The sequence below is a fragment of the Populus nigra genome, chromosome 17 (assembly GCF_951802175.1).
Source record: "Populus nigra chromosome 17, ddPopNigr1.1, whole genome shotgun sequence".
Taxonomy (NCBI): Eukaryota; Viridiplantae; Streptophyta; class Magnoliopsida; order Malpighiales; family Salicaceae; genus Populus; species Populus nigra.
The window spans coordinates 841677-856600 of record NC_084868.1 but is presented as its reverse complement, the minus strand read 5'-3'; the positions used below and the strand labels follow the sequence as shown (position 1 = coordinate 856600).

General features: G+C 34.2%; 1 protein-coding gene across 1 annotated transcript; it reads right to left on the bottom strand.

Moving 5' to 3' along the window:
* Positions 1 to 12436: 12436 nt before the first annotated feature.
* On the bottom strand, positions 12437 to 14329 carry LOC133677316 (CBL-interacting serine/threonine-protein kinase 14). Its single transcript, XM_062099265.1, has one exon. The coding sequence runs from the start codon at positions 13915 to 13917 to the stop codon at positions 12631 to 12633; it is 1287 nt and encodes a 428-aa protein (XP_061955249.1). The 5' UTR covers positions 13918 to 14329; the 3' UTR covers positions 12437 to 12630.
* Between the last annotated feature and the right edge of the window lie 595 nt (positions 14330 to 14924).

Here is a 14924-nt window from a genome sequence, read left to right as displayed (position 1 = left end):
GAGTTCCGATTTTTTTTTAAGTACATGTGTGGATAAATTTCTAATGATATTAAAATTTATGGGACTTGAATTGATAATTTCTTTTAAAACAATTTAAAATCTAATCAATTATATCTATACAAGTTAAAATTTTGAATTTTTGATCACACGAGAATTATTCTCTTACCAAACATTTGATTCCTTTTTTTTTTCTATCTTCTCTGTAATTTGGCTAATGTTTTAGGATTTTTGCCAAAAACTATGGTTGTTTGACTTTTAACTTGTAGATATATGGTTTTTCAAATAGCTTTTTATATTAAAATGCATGATAATGATGTTTTTTTATTTTTTAAAAATCATTTTTGACATCAGCACATCAAAATGATTTGAAAACATTAAAAACATATTAATTTGAAGTTAATAAAAAAATAAAAAATTTTCAAATTTTGTCAAAAGCGCTTTTGAAACGCAGAAACAAACAGGCCCTAGGACTAGCTTGTAAAACGAGGAATCAAATCCCGAGAGCAAGTTAAGGTATATTAACAGCTAATTTCAAAGAGCTAGTTTAATTTTGGAATCAGATTTTGAAGGATTGCATGGAATTACCTAGAGAAGATATGATCATAAATTAAGTTCATGGAGATTTCTTAGTTTTAGGAGACAACTACTTGATGAATTTGGGTTGTCAAGTTCCCCTTTGAGCTAGGATAATTAAAGGCCAAACAGGAGTTCTAAGCACCCAATTATTGATGGTCCATGTTAGGATTTGCACAGTGAATTGAGCACCCAAAAAGTAGCAAGGAAACTAGGACCCTGTTTTTTTTTCTTGGTAGAGAGGACTTTAAGCTAAATCTTCTTTTGGTGGAATTTCACAAAGAAAAAAAAAATAAAAAGTGGCTTTGTTGTGTGGTCTAATAATTCTTTATGTCCATGGGACTTACGGGCCATGGAGTTTGGTAAAGCTCCATTAACAAGGTGAGTGGAGTAATGTGAAAAAAAAAAAAGGGTTGAAGAATAAAGACGAAACTAAAGAGGAGGAGTGTATTAAGCTCCAACCCTTTTTTTTTACCTTGTGATCCACAAAGAGGAGACAAAAGAAAAGAAATGAGCATATAAAACAATCGTAAATGTGTTAGTTTAAGAGGCACTCGTTCCTCCTATCTTTTTCTACTTTGTTGTTCTTCCCCCATGACTAGGCACCCACCATAGATAGGCAACTCCATGAGTTAATGAATCATCAGGGAAAAAAACTTTTTATTTGTTTTTTTTAAAGCATTTTAGAAAAAAATTAAAATTGTTTTATTTTATTTGCTTCAATTAATATTTTTTTACGTTTTTAGATTATTTAGATACGCTGATGTCAAAAATAAATTTTAAAAGATAAAAAAAATATTATTTTGATGTATTTATAAATAAAAAACACTTTAAAAAACAATCATAATCATATTCTCAAATACCTCCCTTCCCTGAACATATAGCTAAAACCTGAGATTGTTTGCCCTACAAAGTATGATAAACTGGACACTAAAGTTCGAACCAAACCCTACAATGTATCAAAACTCTCAAACTTTGCCACCTGAGGTATTCCCACGGGTATTTTTTTCTTCAATCTTACAAACAGGGGTGGAGCAAGAAAAAATAATTAAGGGGGCCAAATTATAAATTAAGAAGCCTAAGAAAAAATTTCAATTATTTTTATTAACTATTTATAAGGGAGGGGCATTTCTTTCTAAGGGCCGGGGCCCTTGCTAGGCCCCACTCCCTCCACCACTGCTTATAAAGGATAAGTGATAATATAACATGAACAAATTAAGCTGAAAGTAGCCCATGATATGAGATCATGAGCACATATTGCTATTGAATCATGACTAGCTTTGGCTGAAATGTATAGGGTGAATAAGATTTTTAAAGCTTTAAAACCTTAAATGGTAAGGAAAGAAATTGGTGTTCTCAAACTTTAGGTTACAACTATTCTTAAAGGTTTATTTCATAAATTTCTCCTTTAATAAATAGTCAAGAAAAAAATTTTAGGTACAAGAAAAATAGCATAATTAGTTAAATCCTAGTTAAATTGAGATTCCTAATATAAATAAAAGGAAAAGGAAAATTAAAAAAAATCAAAATAGTAGCTTCTAAGTCTAATTTAGGCCTTAAAAGAAAACAATTGAAAAGCCATGTGCCTTTATATAATAAGGTTTTTAGAATTATCTGATAAAATTTTGGTCTGATCCAACTGTTAGATCAAAAGTTATATAAATTTTTATTAAATTGTGTATTAAATTCTTTAATTTTTTTCCAAAACCTAAAAAATCTTAACAATAAACAAAATAACATAATAAAAATAATTATTCCAATAATAAAAAAAAAGTTTCCCATGTAGCTCTACCAAGATATAATTAATTAAGAAAAATCTCATATTTAATCCATTGATGCAATGCCCCAATTCATACGAGAAAGAATGAGGTGATGTAGGAACCGCCACCGGCCTTTGTTATGTCGAACCAAAAATAGGATTGGTTACCATATTTAATGGATTCATGTAAAACATCTAGTTATAGAAGTTGTTTTTCAGACTATATTTTTATTTAAAAATATATTAAAATAATATATTTTTTATTTTTTAAAATTTATTTTTGATATTAGCATATCAAAACAATCCAAAACCATAAAAAAATTAATTTGAAGTTAACAAAATCAAAAATTTTAAAAAACATGGTCCAATCACAATTACAAATATCAAGTGAGGTGAGTTTGGGTTTTTTCGGTGGGGTCCAAAAAAACACATATAGTTAGTGAGGCGTGAATTAAGTTTAGATGAGTTGTATCTCTGAAATGTTGGAATTATTGACTTGGTCGTTATTGATTTAGTCTACAACGTAATAACTGAATAATAGGCAGGAATTGTTGCTTAACTTGTCAAGTAAGCTAGTTTGTAGGAGTTGATCAGTTCAATTCTGTTTTGATTTGTTTTCCCTTGTATTTCGATTTTTCTGTTTTGTAAGGCTTTATAAAAGCCACAGCTATCTTTGCATTTTTTAATTAATAAGAAGTATCAGTTTCCTTTATTTGGTATCAGAGCATACACGGACCTGATAAAAGAAACATTCAATTTGAGTGTTTGAGAGGAAAAACACAAAACAGAAAAATGGCAACTGATTCAGGAAGCTTCACAACACCATGTGTTCCAAAATTCGACGGAGACTATGATCACTGGAGCTTGATCATGGAAAATCTCCTGCGTTCTAAGGAGTATTGGAGCGTTATTCAATCTGGTTTTGAAGAACTAAAGGGAAATGAAGTCATAGACGCAGCACAACAAAAAGCAATTGACGACGCAAGACTCAAGGATCTCAAAGCAAAGAATTATCTATTTCAATCCATAGATAAGAGCATATTGAAAACCATCACTCAGAAGGAGACTGCCAAGCAATTGTGGGATTCCATGAAAGTCAAGTGTCAGGGAAGTGCTAGAGTGAAGCGAGCTTAGCTGCAACGACTTCGCAGAACATTTGAGACTCTAGAAATAAAGTCAGGAGAAGGTGTGTCTGGGTATTTTGCAAGAGTTATGACTATTGCTAATGACATGAGGAATTGTGGGGAAGATATGCCCGATGTCAAAATCGTTGAGAAAATACTTCGGAGTCTCACAGAAAAATTCAACTTCGTAGTATGCTCAATTGAGGAATCAAAAGACATTGACAAACTCACAGTAGATGAATTACAAGCATCTCTGCTTGTACATGAACAAAAGGTGGTTGAGAAGAGGAGCGAAGAGCAAGTTCTACAGGTGATGAACGAGCCAAGGAATGCACAAGGAAGAGGCAGAGGGATATTTCAGAGAGGAAGAATTCACTCTAAAGGACAGGGAAGAGCTAGACCTTTTGTCAACAGGTCAGCCATTAACTGCTTTCGATGTGGAAAGCAAGGACATTATCAATTTGAATGCTCGAGCTCAGAAAAGGGAGTCGTCAACTATGCTGAATTTGACGAGGAGGAAGAACTACTCTTAATGACGCACACAGAAATGAGCAAAGCTGAAGGAGTCATCAACTATGCTGAATTTGACGAAGAAGAAGAACTACTCCTGATGGAGTACACAGAAGCCAGTAAAGCTGAAGAAGCTGAAGAAAACTATGCTGCATTTGACGAGGAGGAAGAACTACTTTTGATGGCACACATAGAAGCTCGCAAAGTTGAAGGAAAGGGCATTTGGTTCCTCGATTCCGGGTGCTCAAATCATATGACAGGAGATAAAACTTGGTTTATTGAGCTTGATGAAAAGTTCAAACACTCTGTCAGATTGGGAAATAGTTCGAAAATGGCAGTTGAAGGAAAAGGCAATGTCAGATTTGAGGTGGAAGGTATCACACAAACCGTGTCAAATGTATATTTTGTCCCCAATCTCACCAACAATTTGCTTAGCATTGGCCAGCTACAGGAGAAGCGCTTAGTGATCTTAATCAAAGAAGGAACCTGCAAAATTTATCATCAACAAAGAGGCTTGATAATAAATACACAAATGACTGCAAATCGCATGTTCCTGGTTTATGCGAAGATGAAGCCATTGCCTGGTAACTGCTTGAAGATGGAAGAAGAAGACTTGGAGATTCTCTGGCACAGGAGATATGGGCACCTAAACAACAAGTCTATTCAAATTATGCAGCAGAAACAAATGGTGAAAGGACTGCCAAAATTCAAAGGAGCAGCAGACAATGTTTGCAAAATATGCAATGTGGAAAAGCAACAACGTCAAGAATTTCCAAAGAAAAGCAAATGGAGAGCATCGAATAAATTGGAATTAATTCATGGAGATCTTTGTGGACCAATCACCCCAAACTCTCACAGTGGCAAGAGGTATTTGTTGGTGCTGGTAGATGATTTCTCTCGAAAAACATGGATTTATTTTCTTGCAGATAAATCAGAAACTTTTGAGACATTCAAAATTTTCAAACGTTTTGCTGAAAAAGAAGCAAAAACAGCCATTTGTGGTTTCAGAACTGATAGGGGAGGAGAATTCACATCAAATGAATTCAATAAATTCTGCCAAGACAATGGCATAAGACGACAACTAACAGCAGCTTACACTCCCCAGCAAAATGGAGTTGCGGAACGAAGGAATCGGACCATCATGAACATGGTATGATGCTTGTTGTCTGAGAAGGAGATGCCGAAATTTTTATGGCCAGAAGCAGCTAGATGGACAGCCCATATTTTAAATCGCAGTTACACAAAGGCAGTCAAAGACATGGTACCTGAGGAGAGGTGGACAGGAGTAAAACCAGATGTAGAATACTTCAGAGTATTCGGTTCTATTGCACATGTACATGTCCCTGAACAAAAGAGAACTAAGCTTGATAATCGCAGTCACAAATGCATCTTACTTGGATTCAGTGACGAATCTAAAGCCTACCGTTTGTATGATCCAGTGACAAAGAAAATAATCATAAGCAGAGATGTCATATTCGAAGAAGGTGGAAAATGGGAGTGGAACTTGAGTACAACAGAATCAGAGCAGAATGAGTTAGCTTGGGGAGATGATGATGATGATATTACCAAAGAAGAGTCTGAAGGTGAAGAAACTGATGGAGAATTTAATGAAGCAGAAGACAGCAATTTAAAAGTAATTCCAAAAATCGGGGAGTCTTCAAATTCTGGAATCCCACAACAGACAAGAAGAAGAAGAGAGCATGTTTGGATGCGTGATTATAAAAGTGGTAATCGCTTTCCTGAAGAAGAAGAAACAGACGAAAGCCTAGCCTTTCACATCTCCAACGATGATCCAATACATTTTGATGAAGCGGTGAAAGAAAAGAAGTGGCAGGAGGTCATGAAGCTTGAAATAGAAGCTATTGAAAGAAATCAGACCTGGGAGCTTGTGTCACTGCCACATCAAGCAAGGAAAATTGGTGTCAAATGGGTTTTCAAAACAAAGTTCAATGAAGAAGGCAAAGTAGATAAATGTAAAGCTAGACTCGTCGCCAAAGAATACTCACAGAAAGCAGGAATTGACAACAATAAAGTGTATGCGCCAGTAGCCCGATGGGATACAATCAGAATTTTGTTGGCTCTAGCAGCTCAACGTGGATGGTGCATCTTTCAACTTGACGTAAAGAGTGCTTTCTTGTATGGTGAATTGGAGGAGGTTTATGTTGATCAGCCAGAAGGATTTGTCATAAGAGGACAAGAAAATAAGGTGTATCGACTAAAGAAGGCTTTTTACGGTTTAAAGCAAGCTCCAAGAGCCTGGTTTAGCAGAATTGAGAGCTACTTTAAGAAGGAAGGATTTGAGAAAAGCAATTATAATCACACTTAGTTCCTGAAGAAAAATGGAGATAAATTGTTGCTGGTAAGTCTTTATGTAGATGACTTGATTTACACAGGAGATGATGAGCATATGTGCACAAATTTTAAGTTGTCCATGCAGAAGGAGTTTGAGATGACAGACTTGGGAAAAATGAAGTTTTTCCTTGGAGTTGAAGTCTATCAAAACAAGGAAGGAATTCATCTATGCCAAAAGAAGTATGCTAAGGAAGTCTTGGAAAGGTTTAATATGTGGAACTGCAATGCTGTAAAGAATCCAATAGTTCCTGGCACTGTCTTGTCAAAGTTAGGCAGCAAAAATGTTGATGCAACACCGTATAAACAGCTGATAGGTTGCCTAATGTACCTAACGGTAACTCGTCCTGATTTAATGTTTGTGGTATGTTTGATTTCTCGTTATATGGCTGATCCTAATGAAGAACATATGATGATTGCTAAGAGGGTACTAAGATATCTAAAAGGAACTTTAGATTTCGGAGTCTACTACAAAAGGAGCACAGATGCAAATCTGCTGGGATACACAAACAGCCACTATATAGGAGATGAGAATGACAGAAGTCTGCTGGGATACACAGACAGCGACTATGCGCGAGATGTAGATGATAGAAAAAGCACTTCAGGCTATGTTTTTCTTCTAAGTGGAGCAGCAATATGTTGGAGTTCAAGGAAGCAAGGAATTGTCACTCTATCATTCACAGAAGCTGAATATGTGGCTGCCACTGCATGTGCATGTCATGGAGTTTGGCTTAGAGGAATTCTGCAGGAGCTAGGCGTCAAAAACTATGAGTGCGTCAATATCATGTGTGATAATAGTTCAGCCATTAAGTTGTCAAAGAATCCAGTTATGCATCGAAGAACAAAACACATTGATGTTAGATATCATTACTTGCGCAATCTGTCAACTGAAGGAGCTGTGAGGTTGAGTTTTGTTGGAACTAAAGATCAAGTGGCAGACATAATGACTAAACCAATTAAGTTAGACCAATTTGTGCAACTCAGAAGTTAACTTGGTGTTCGACGACTTGAAGAAGTAAACTGATGCATTTTTAGTTTACGGGGAGGAATTTGTTGGAATTATTGACTTGGTCGTTATTGATTTAGTCTACAACGTAATAACTGAATAATAGGCAGGAATTGTTGCTTAACTTGTCAAGTAAGCTAGTTTGTAGGAGTTGATCAGTTCAATTCTGTTTTGATTTGTTTTCCCTTGTATTTCGATTTTTCTGTTTTGTAAGGCTTTATAAAAGCCATAGCTATCTTTGCATTTTTTAATTAATAAGAAGTATCAGTTTCCTTTATGAAAAACCTCAAATTCATCTCACCTCACCTCACTTTCAAACAAACTTGCTTGAATGGAGAGGTTGCATTGTGTTTTCTGTTGGGTATAATCCCTAATAGCACAAAAACACAGACACATGATGTTGCGTTTTATGTTGGGTTCCATATAAAAAGTTGCTATCAACGCTCCACCAAACACACTTAATGGTGTTGCTCATGCATATTATAGAGAATTTTTTGAAATATTTTATTTTTATCTAATTATACAATAATAAAAATAAATATTTGCAGTAAAAAATCAAATTATAAAGGAGAAATATTTTTTCATAATTTTTTTTATTCATTTAATTTTTTTATATTAAAATGTTTTTTTTCATTGAATAAAAAAATAATAAAAAATATTAAAAAATATAATGATTTGAACTAAAAAAAGAAAAAATATATTTTTAATCAAGAATCTATTTTTTTTATTTTGATTAAAAACATGTTTTTTCATGAGAAACATTGTTTTTTAAGTAAAAGCTTATTATAATAATGAAAAGAAGATTCAATAAAAGAAAATTAAAAAATAATGAATCGATTATTTTCAAACATCTATATGAAGAACAATAAATTTAATAAAAATATATAAAAATAGATATTTTATTTTCATTCAATATTATTGAGCAAATTATATTAAAAAATTATGCATAATAGGCTAATATATAACTATTCATACAAGAAACCCGATAATATCATTATAAGAAAATCTCTAATGCTCTTAAAACCTATGATACAATTGGCTAATTTCTTAAATATTATTTTAATAAATTAATTTAAAGAGATTTTCTTTGTCAAAAGTTAAAAATAAAAAACAAAAACAAAAGGATATCTAAATAAAGGTCAAGTATGTCTCAGCTTCGCTTTCCAACCCATGCACGCCTGGTCAGGCCCACGCGCCTAATTAATTTTTTAAAATAGGTAGCTTACATATATCCACTCAATTTGTTTTCAAAAAAAATTTAGATAATGTTTTGCATGTCTTAACAAATAACATGTCATCTTTTATTAACTTTTTAGCTATTGGAGATGGCCAAACAGTTAGGGTTCAGATTTTTAAATACAAAAACTTAATTTTGAACTTGTTTTCGTCCTTAAACAATTTAGAAATCTCATTAACCCAATTTAAAACTTAAAAAAGCCTATAATCACTCAAAAAAATCCAATTGAATAAAAAAAATTTACAGTCCCGATTTACTTTTTACAATATGATCTAAGAAAAACACCATCTCTTTTAAAGATAGACCTATTAACACCACGACTAGCCTTTTAGGGATTGAAATGTGGTTGACAAAATACTTTCTCTCTCCTTTTTCATTTTCCCACTAGTCTTTTTTCTTTCAGATTCTAAGAACAAAAATATAAAACAAATGCAGTTTTTGAAACATGAAATCATCAAAAAATAGGGATGGAAAATGAGAATTGTGAAAAACTTAAGGGACCAAATTTAGTTTTTTGAGTCCCTAAACAATAAATAAGATAATAAAACAAGAGTTGTTTTTTTCTATAACAAATTTGGTCCTTCTAGTTTTAATTTTTTCTAATTGATAAAATTTAATTTAATTTTACAAAATTAAAAATTAATTTAATATTGGGAAATTTTTTAATATTGAAAATACGATAATATAGCATGTGAGCCCAAATAAATTATAAGGTTTAAAATGATGTTAACATAACATTGAAAGATCAAATAAAAAAAATTCAATGATCAGATGCTAACATAACATTGAAGCCATGCACTTTCCCGGGCTTTACAATTGTATTCCTAAATTTGATTCAATTATCAGGCCCATTTTCCATGGAGCCCATTGTCTTGTCCAAGTCTTGAACGATTCCCGTAGAGCTTTAAAGAGACCGGTGAAAATGAGCCCAAACCTCCATTCTGTCTTGAGCCCATTGTCTTGTCCAAGTCTTGAACGATTCCCTAGGCCATCACTATCTCATTGAGGTGGATAAATTACTCATTGCGTGAATTTGATTGATTTTCTTTTGTTATAATTAAACGCTTTGTTTTTGTGGATAAATATAAATTATTGGAAATTATATAAAATTAATTATTTGGAACGTAAGAAAAATGAATAAAGTTTTCCAAAACAAGTAAACCAGCAAGTTCTTCCCAGTATTTTCATTGTTGAAATGCAACTACGCAAGAATTAATGGGAGTGAGTGGAAACATTAAAGAGCAAGCACATATGATCAGGTGAAAAGGGTGGAGCTCAATGTTTACAAGCCATGGAAATTCTTGAAATTTGAAAATGCAAAGCAAGATGGAGATGGTACCACTTATCAGACCTTTCCTCTCATGTTTCCCCTCCAAATTAAGAAGATAAACACTACTGAAACCCTACCATGCATCAAAACTCTCGAACTTTGCCATCAAAATGCAATGCGTGGATATTTGTTTCTCAAATCTTTCACAGGACAAGTGATAATACAACATGGACAGATTAAACTGAATGTAGCCAATGATATATATGAGAATGTTGTCAACAAAAACACTCTCTCTTTTCTAGTGAGTCTTTTTTGTTTCAAATTCTAAGAACAAAAATATAAAACAAATAGAGTTTGTAAAACATGAAAAATCATCAAGAAATAGGGATGGAAAATGAAAATTTTTGAAAAAACTCAAAGGACCAAACCTTAGTTTTTCGAGCCCTTAAACAAAAAAAAAAAGATTAAAAAACGCTGTTTTTTCTATGTCAAATTTAGTTTGTATTGTTTTAATTTTTTTCCAATTGATAAAATTAAATATTAATTTAATGTTAAGATATTTTTTAATATCACAAATACAATAATATAGCATGTGAGCCCAAAATAAATTATGAAGTCTGAAATGATGTGAATATAACACTGAAAGATCAAATAAAAAAAATCCTAGTTGATTCCATAACCGGTAAATTACAACCCAGTAAGTTAAGCACTTTCCCGGGCTTTACTGTTCCTCAATTTGATTCAATAATCTGGCCTAGGAGGGACCAAGATGGTTGAATTCCCCAGTGAATATGAGCCCATTGTCTCGTCCAAGTATTGAACGATTCCCCAGGCCATTCTTATCTCATTGAGGTGGATATATTACTCATTGCGTCAGAACACTTTTGATTTTTTTTTCCTTTATTTCATCATGATAAATTGAGAACCCAACTACATTAGATTCTTCAAACACGTACGAGGTGAAAAGGGTGGAGCTCAGTGTTTACAAGCCATGGATATTCTTGAAACTTGAAAATGCAAAGCAAGATGGCGATGGTTCTGCAGTATTCAGTGCTTGAGGGCACCACTTATCGATCTTCGCTGTCGAGTTTTCCCTCCGAGGAAAATAAAACCAAGAAACATGCACATGAGAATCTGAACTTCTTTAGAGTTAGGCTCTGTCTTTCATCTTGGATTTATTAGCTTGTACTGGACAGGTCCCCTCCTCCTCGTGACCTCAGCTCAGCCCTGCCGTCCACTATTTTTTTTCATCCTTTTGATAATCGGGCAGGATGCATGGTAAAGACCACGACGTACCTATCAATGATCTTCATAATGGATATGCCACTAAATATAATTAAATCAGGGAATAGTTTTTGCTCATGTTCAATAATTGATGCATGGATTATGGACCCTCCATTTATTTGAGATAATCACTGGACAGTGAAAAGTGGAGGAAACAGAGATGTGAAACTGAAACCACGTTTTGTCCCTTCGAATTTAACTCAATTTTGTCATTTTGCAGTGTAATGGAAGGTTTACCGCGTTATCAAGCATAACTTTCTTCTTCTTCTTCTTCTTCTTTTGTTACAGGAGGGATTGAATCATCTAAATTCTGAAGTTAAAGGTGTAAGACTCTTCATTTGGCTCACTTGTTTTTGTTTTTGGATGGTTGAATTGAGTAAGAGTTAAATCTTATTATTCTTATTTTTTTTCTAATTAAGAGAATAATACGATATAAGTTTATGAAAATTTCAAATCTAAAAAATTTTTACTTAAAAGAATGCGTTAAAAAATTATATACATCATATTTGAGATTTACCAAACAGTTAAATTTTTTAGCTTAAGAAAATATTTTGACATAGAACGGCATGTATAACCCATTTCAATTACCGTTGATGACCTTATTGGATTTATCTTATTAAGATCTTTATGTTCTTGAGGTCTCTTTTTTCTTGTTTATTTTTCTCTCTTTCTTCTCCCCTCATGGTAATTATTTATTATTGGATTTGTTTTATCTAGATTTTTCCAATAATATTAATAGTGTTATGATCAAAATATTGAAGTGTCTCTAGTGTTTCTTTCATTCTTTTTTCTTTTTCTTCTCATTATAATTTATGTTGGTTTAATTTTTTTAATATCTCGTGTAATAAATCACGACAACTTTAAATCTTATGTTTTATTTATTGCGAAACATGCATGCCAAATTTGTTTCAAACTATTTTATTTTATTAATTCTTTTCAAATGTTGTTAATAAACAAAAAATTATTTTGCTTAAATTAAGATTATTTTGTTAGCAACTAATTAGAAATTAAATTCTTCTGTTTAGGAAAATCATTATTTTTTCACACACTTGAGCAAGCAAAATGAATCACAATTCTAAATCTGAAGGACTGTTGACGTGACGTATCAACAAAGCAAAGTTTGTCGCCATCGAAGGATGGTGACCAAATGACGATTGCTTTGTTCTAAAATAGATTCTTGTCGAGAGAACAAGGGCACTAATTGAAACTTGGAAGGCAATGAAGGAATTGTCGTCCTCACCACTGCAAGAAAATTTAGAGATCACTGAAGCAGATGCTGTGATTTCCAGCCTTCTAGTTTTATGAGAATATTTAAGCAAAAGCAAGACACAAACAACTTGAGGATTTTCCATATCAAATTGATGATAAATTCCGGGAAAAAAAGAAGAAATACACAGAACCCGGTAATTGTTTACCCCACCTTGATATTTTACACATAAATCACGAGTAATTAAGAAAGAATTACCCGTATTTGGTGATTAATAACTAACCACAGTAACAGCAAACGTTAAGTCACCGTTAGTTGCCGGAAACAGCCTGTTCCGGTTGATAAATCAGGCTTCGAAGTTGTGGTTTCAGTTTATCTTCCCATGTTTCCTGTCCAGGTCCTATTTTACATTTCTTTTCCTTCACTTCAATCATAACCAGATGATCCGTTAACCGGTGAACCTCAACGATCATTATAAAATTACCATTCCACCCTTCCAATTTAGCCCCCCAATTCTTCCTCTTCGCAATTTCTAGTCCCTCCTTTCTAGCAACCTCCTCTATTCTCTCCATAACTTTCTCCGGCTTCTCGGCCGACACAAACCTCTCTGTTAATATCATAGTATCAGATTCATTGAACATCCTGGACAGATCGTAGCCGGACGAGAACGAAATTATATCGAATGCATTCAAGGACTTCTCCTCTTCCTCGAACCCTTTGTCGAAATCAAATTCATCTAAATAAAGTTTTTTCTCCTCTTTGAAACCCTTTTTAAACCATGGATCATTAATAATCATATCAATGGTGATCCTTGTCTCGGGGTTCGTGTCCAAAAGCCGAGACAGCAGCCTCTTCAAATCAGGAGACGTCCATTTCGGGCACCGATATTGTCCTTTGTAAATCTTCCGGTACATTGCCATCAAATTAGTGTCATTAAAAGGCAAATAACCAGCAATCAGGACAAACAAAACGACACCGCATGACCAAATATCCACCTTAGCTCCATCGTAACCTTTCTTAGCCAAGAGTTCAGGTGCCACGTAAGCAGGGGTGCCGCACAAAGTATGCAACAGCCCGTCGGGTCGGACCTGTTCCGTAACCGCACTGAGACCGAAATCCGTGATTTTCAAGTTAAAATTCTCGTCGAGCAAGAGATTCTCTGGTTTCAAGTCACGGTGGAAAACACCCCTCGCGTGACAGTAACCGACGGCTGTGATCAACTGCTGAAAATACCGACGGCTGAGATCTTCACTGAACCTCCCTTTCGAAATCTTGGTAAACAACTCGCCTCCTTTGGCATACTCCATCACGAAATAGACCTTACCCTTCGTGGCCAAAACTTCATGGAGCCTGACTATGTGCGCATGCCGCAACCGGCTCATGATGGAGATCTCCCTCTTAACGTGCGCCACGAAGCCCTCTTTCATCACCTTCGCCTTGCTGACTGCTTTGATGGCTACGCTTTGACCCGTGCTCACGTTTCTCGCGTGGTACACCTTGGCAAAAGCGCCGTAGCCCAGAAGCTTCCCTAGCTCGTACTTCCCGAACAAGTTCACCTCCCCCGCTGACGCCGGCGGTGTCTCTCCGACCAGCTCCATTGTTTGAAGAAACCCAGTTGCTACAAAGACAGATCGAGGTCTCGGTGTTTGGTTTGCATGGAAATTGAGAACCGTATCGTTGAAGGAAACACAGAAGTTGGTGTTTCGTAATGGGAAGGCATAGATGTGATGCTTGGCAGGTTATGGGTAACCGTGCAAATTGTAAAGCTTGGATTTTCGAGGTTTTAAGGAAAATCTGTGAGGAGTGAATGTGGTGCTGATGCCGGGAGAGAGAGGGGGGAACCAGAAATCGTAAATGTAAGAGACTAATTAAGGGAAATAATTTCGACAGAACAATAGGTGGGTGTTGAGTTAGGATTTAGTTTCTAAATTAATCAGATGTGATTAAGGATTTGGATTATCGCCTCTGTCTCTCTCTCCCAGACTCTATTTATACCAACTGGCTGTTTGTTTCGGATGGGAAGGAAAAGGTAAGAAAGCGTGGGCAGTTTGACTTCTTGGAACTTTACCTATATTTGAATAATTTCTTAATAAAGATTTGATATTCAGGAGTTTTCCTATCGAGTTCATATCCACAAATCCACCCTATCATGCATGTGATAATATAAAAACAATTTTTTTTCATTTACATGGTATTATTTCTCAAAATAATAATAAAAAAAACAGAAGTGGGAGTTTCATAAAAACAAAATTAACATTAATCTTATACGTATGTATTTAATTAATTGATTAGATTTTATAATTTACAATTGTTGAGATGAAATCAAGAGCTAGTGCATTTTTTTTTTCAAAAAATAATGATTATAATAAATAAAAAGATTTGGGTTATGGCCGTAGTTAGGAACAACGATTTTTGCTCTCGTTCATATTCGAGGAAAATAAATCTTGTTTTTTATTATTCTAATTTGGGTTTAATCCACAATTAGTTAACACACTTTCTTAATATCCTGTCTATTTTATTTTAAGTTATTATCCGGTCCTTTTAAATTGCATTTTATTGCTAAATATGTGCTTCCATTCGATTCACGAATTGATTAAACAGTAAT

What these genes read in the sequence shown, in the direction of transcription:
- LOC133677316 (XM_062099265.1), bottom strand. Translation starts at nt 13,917, where the DNA reads ATGGAGCTGGTCGGAGAGACACCGCCGGCGTCAGCGGGGGAGGTGAAC.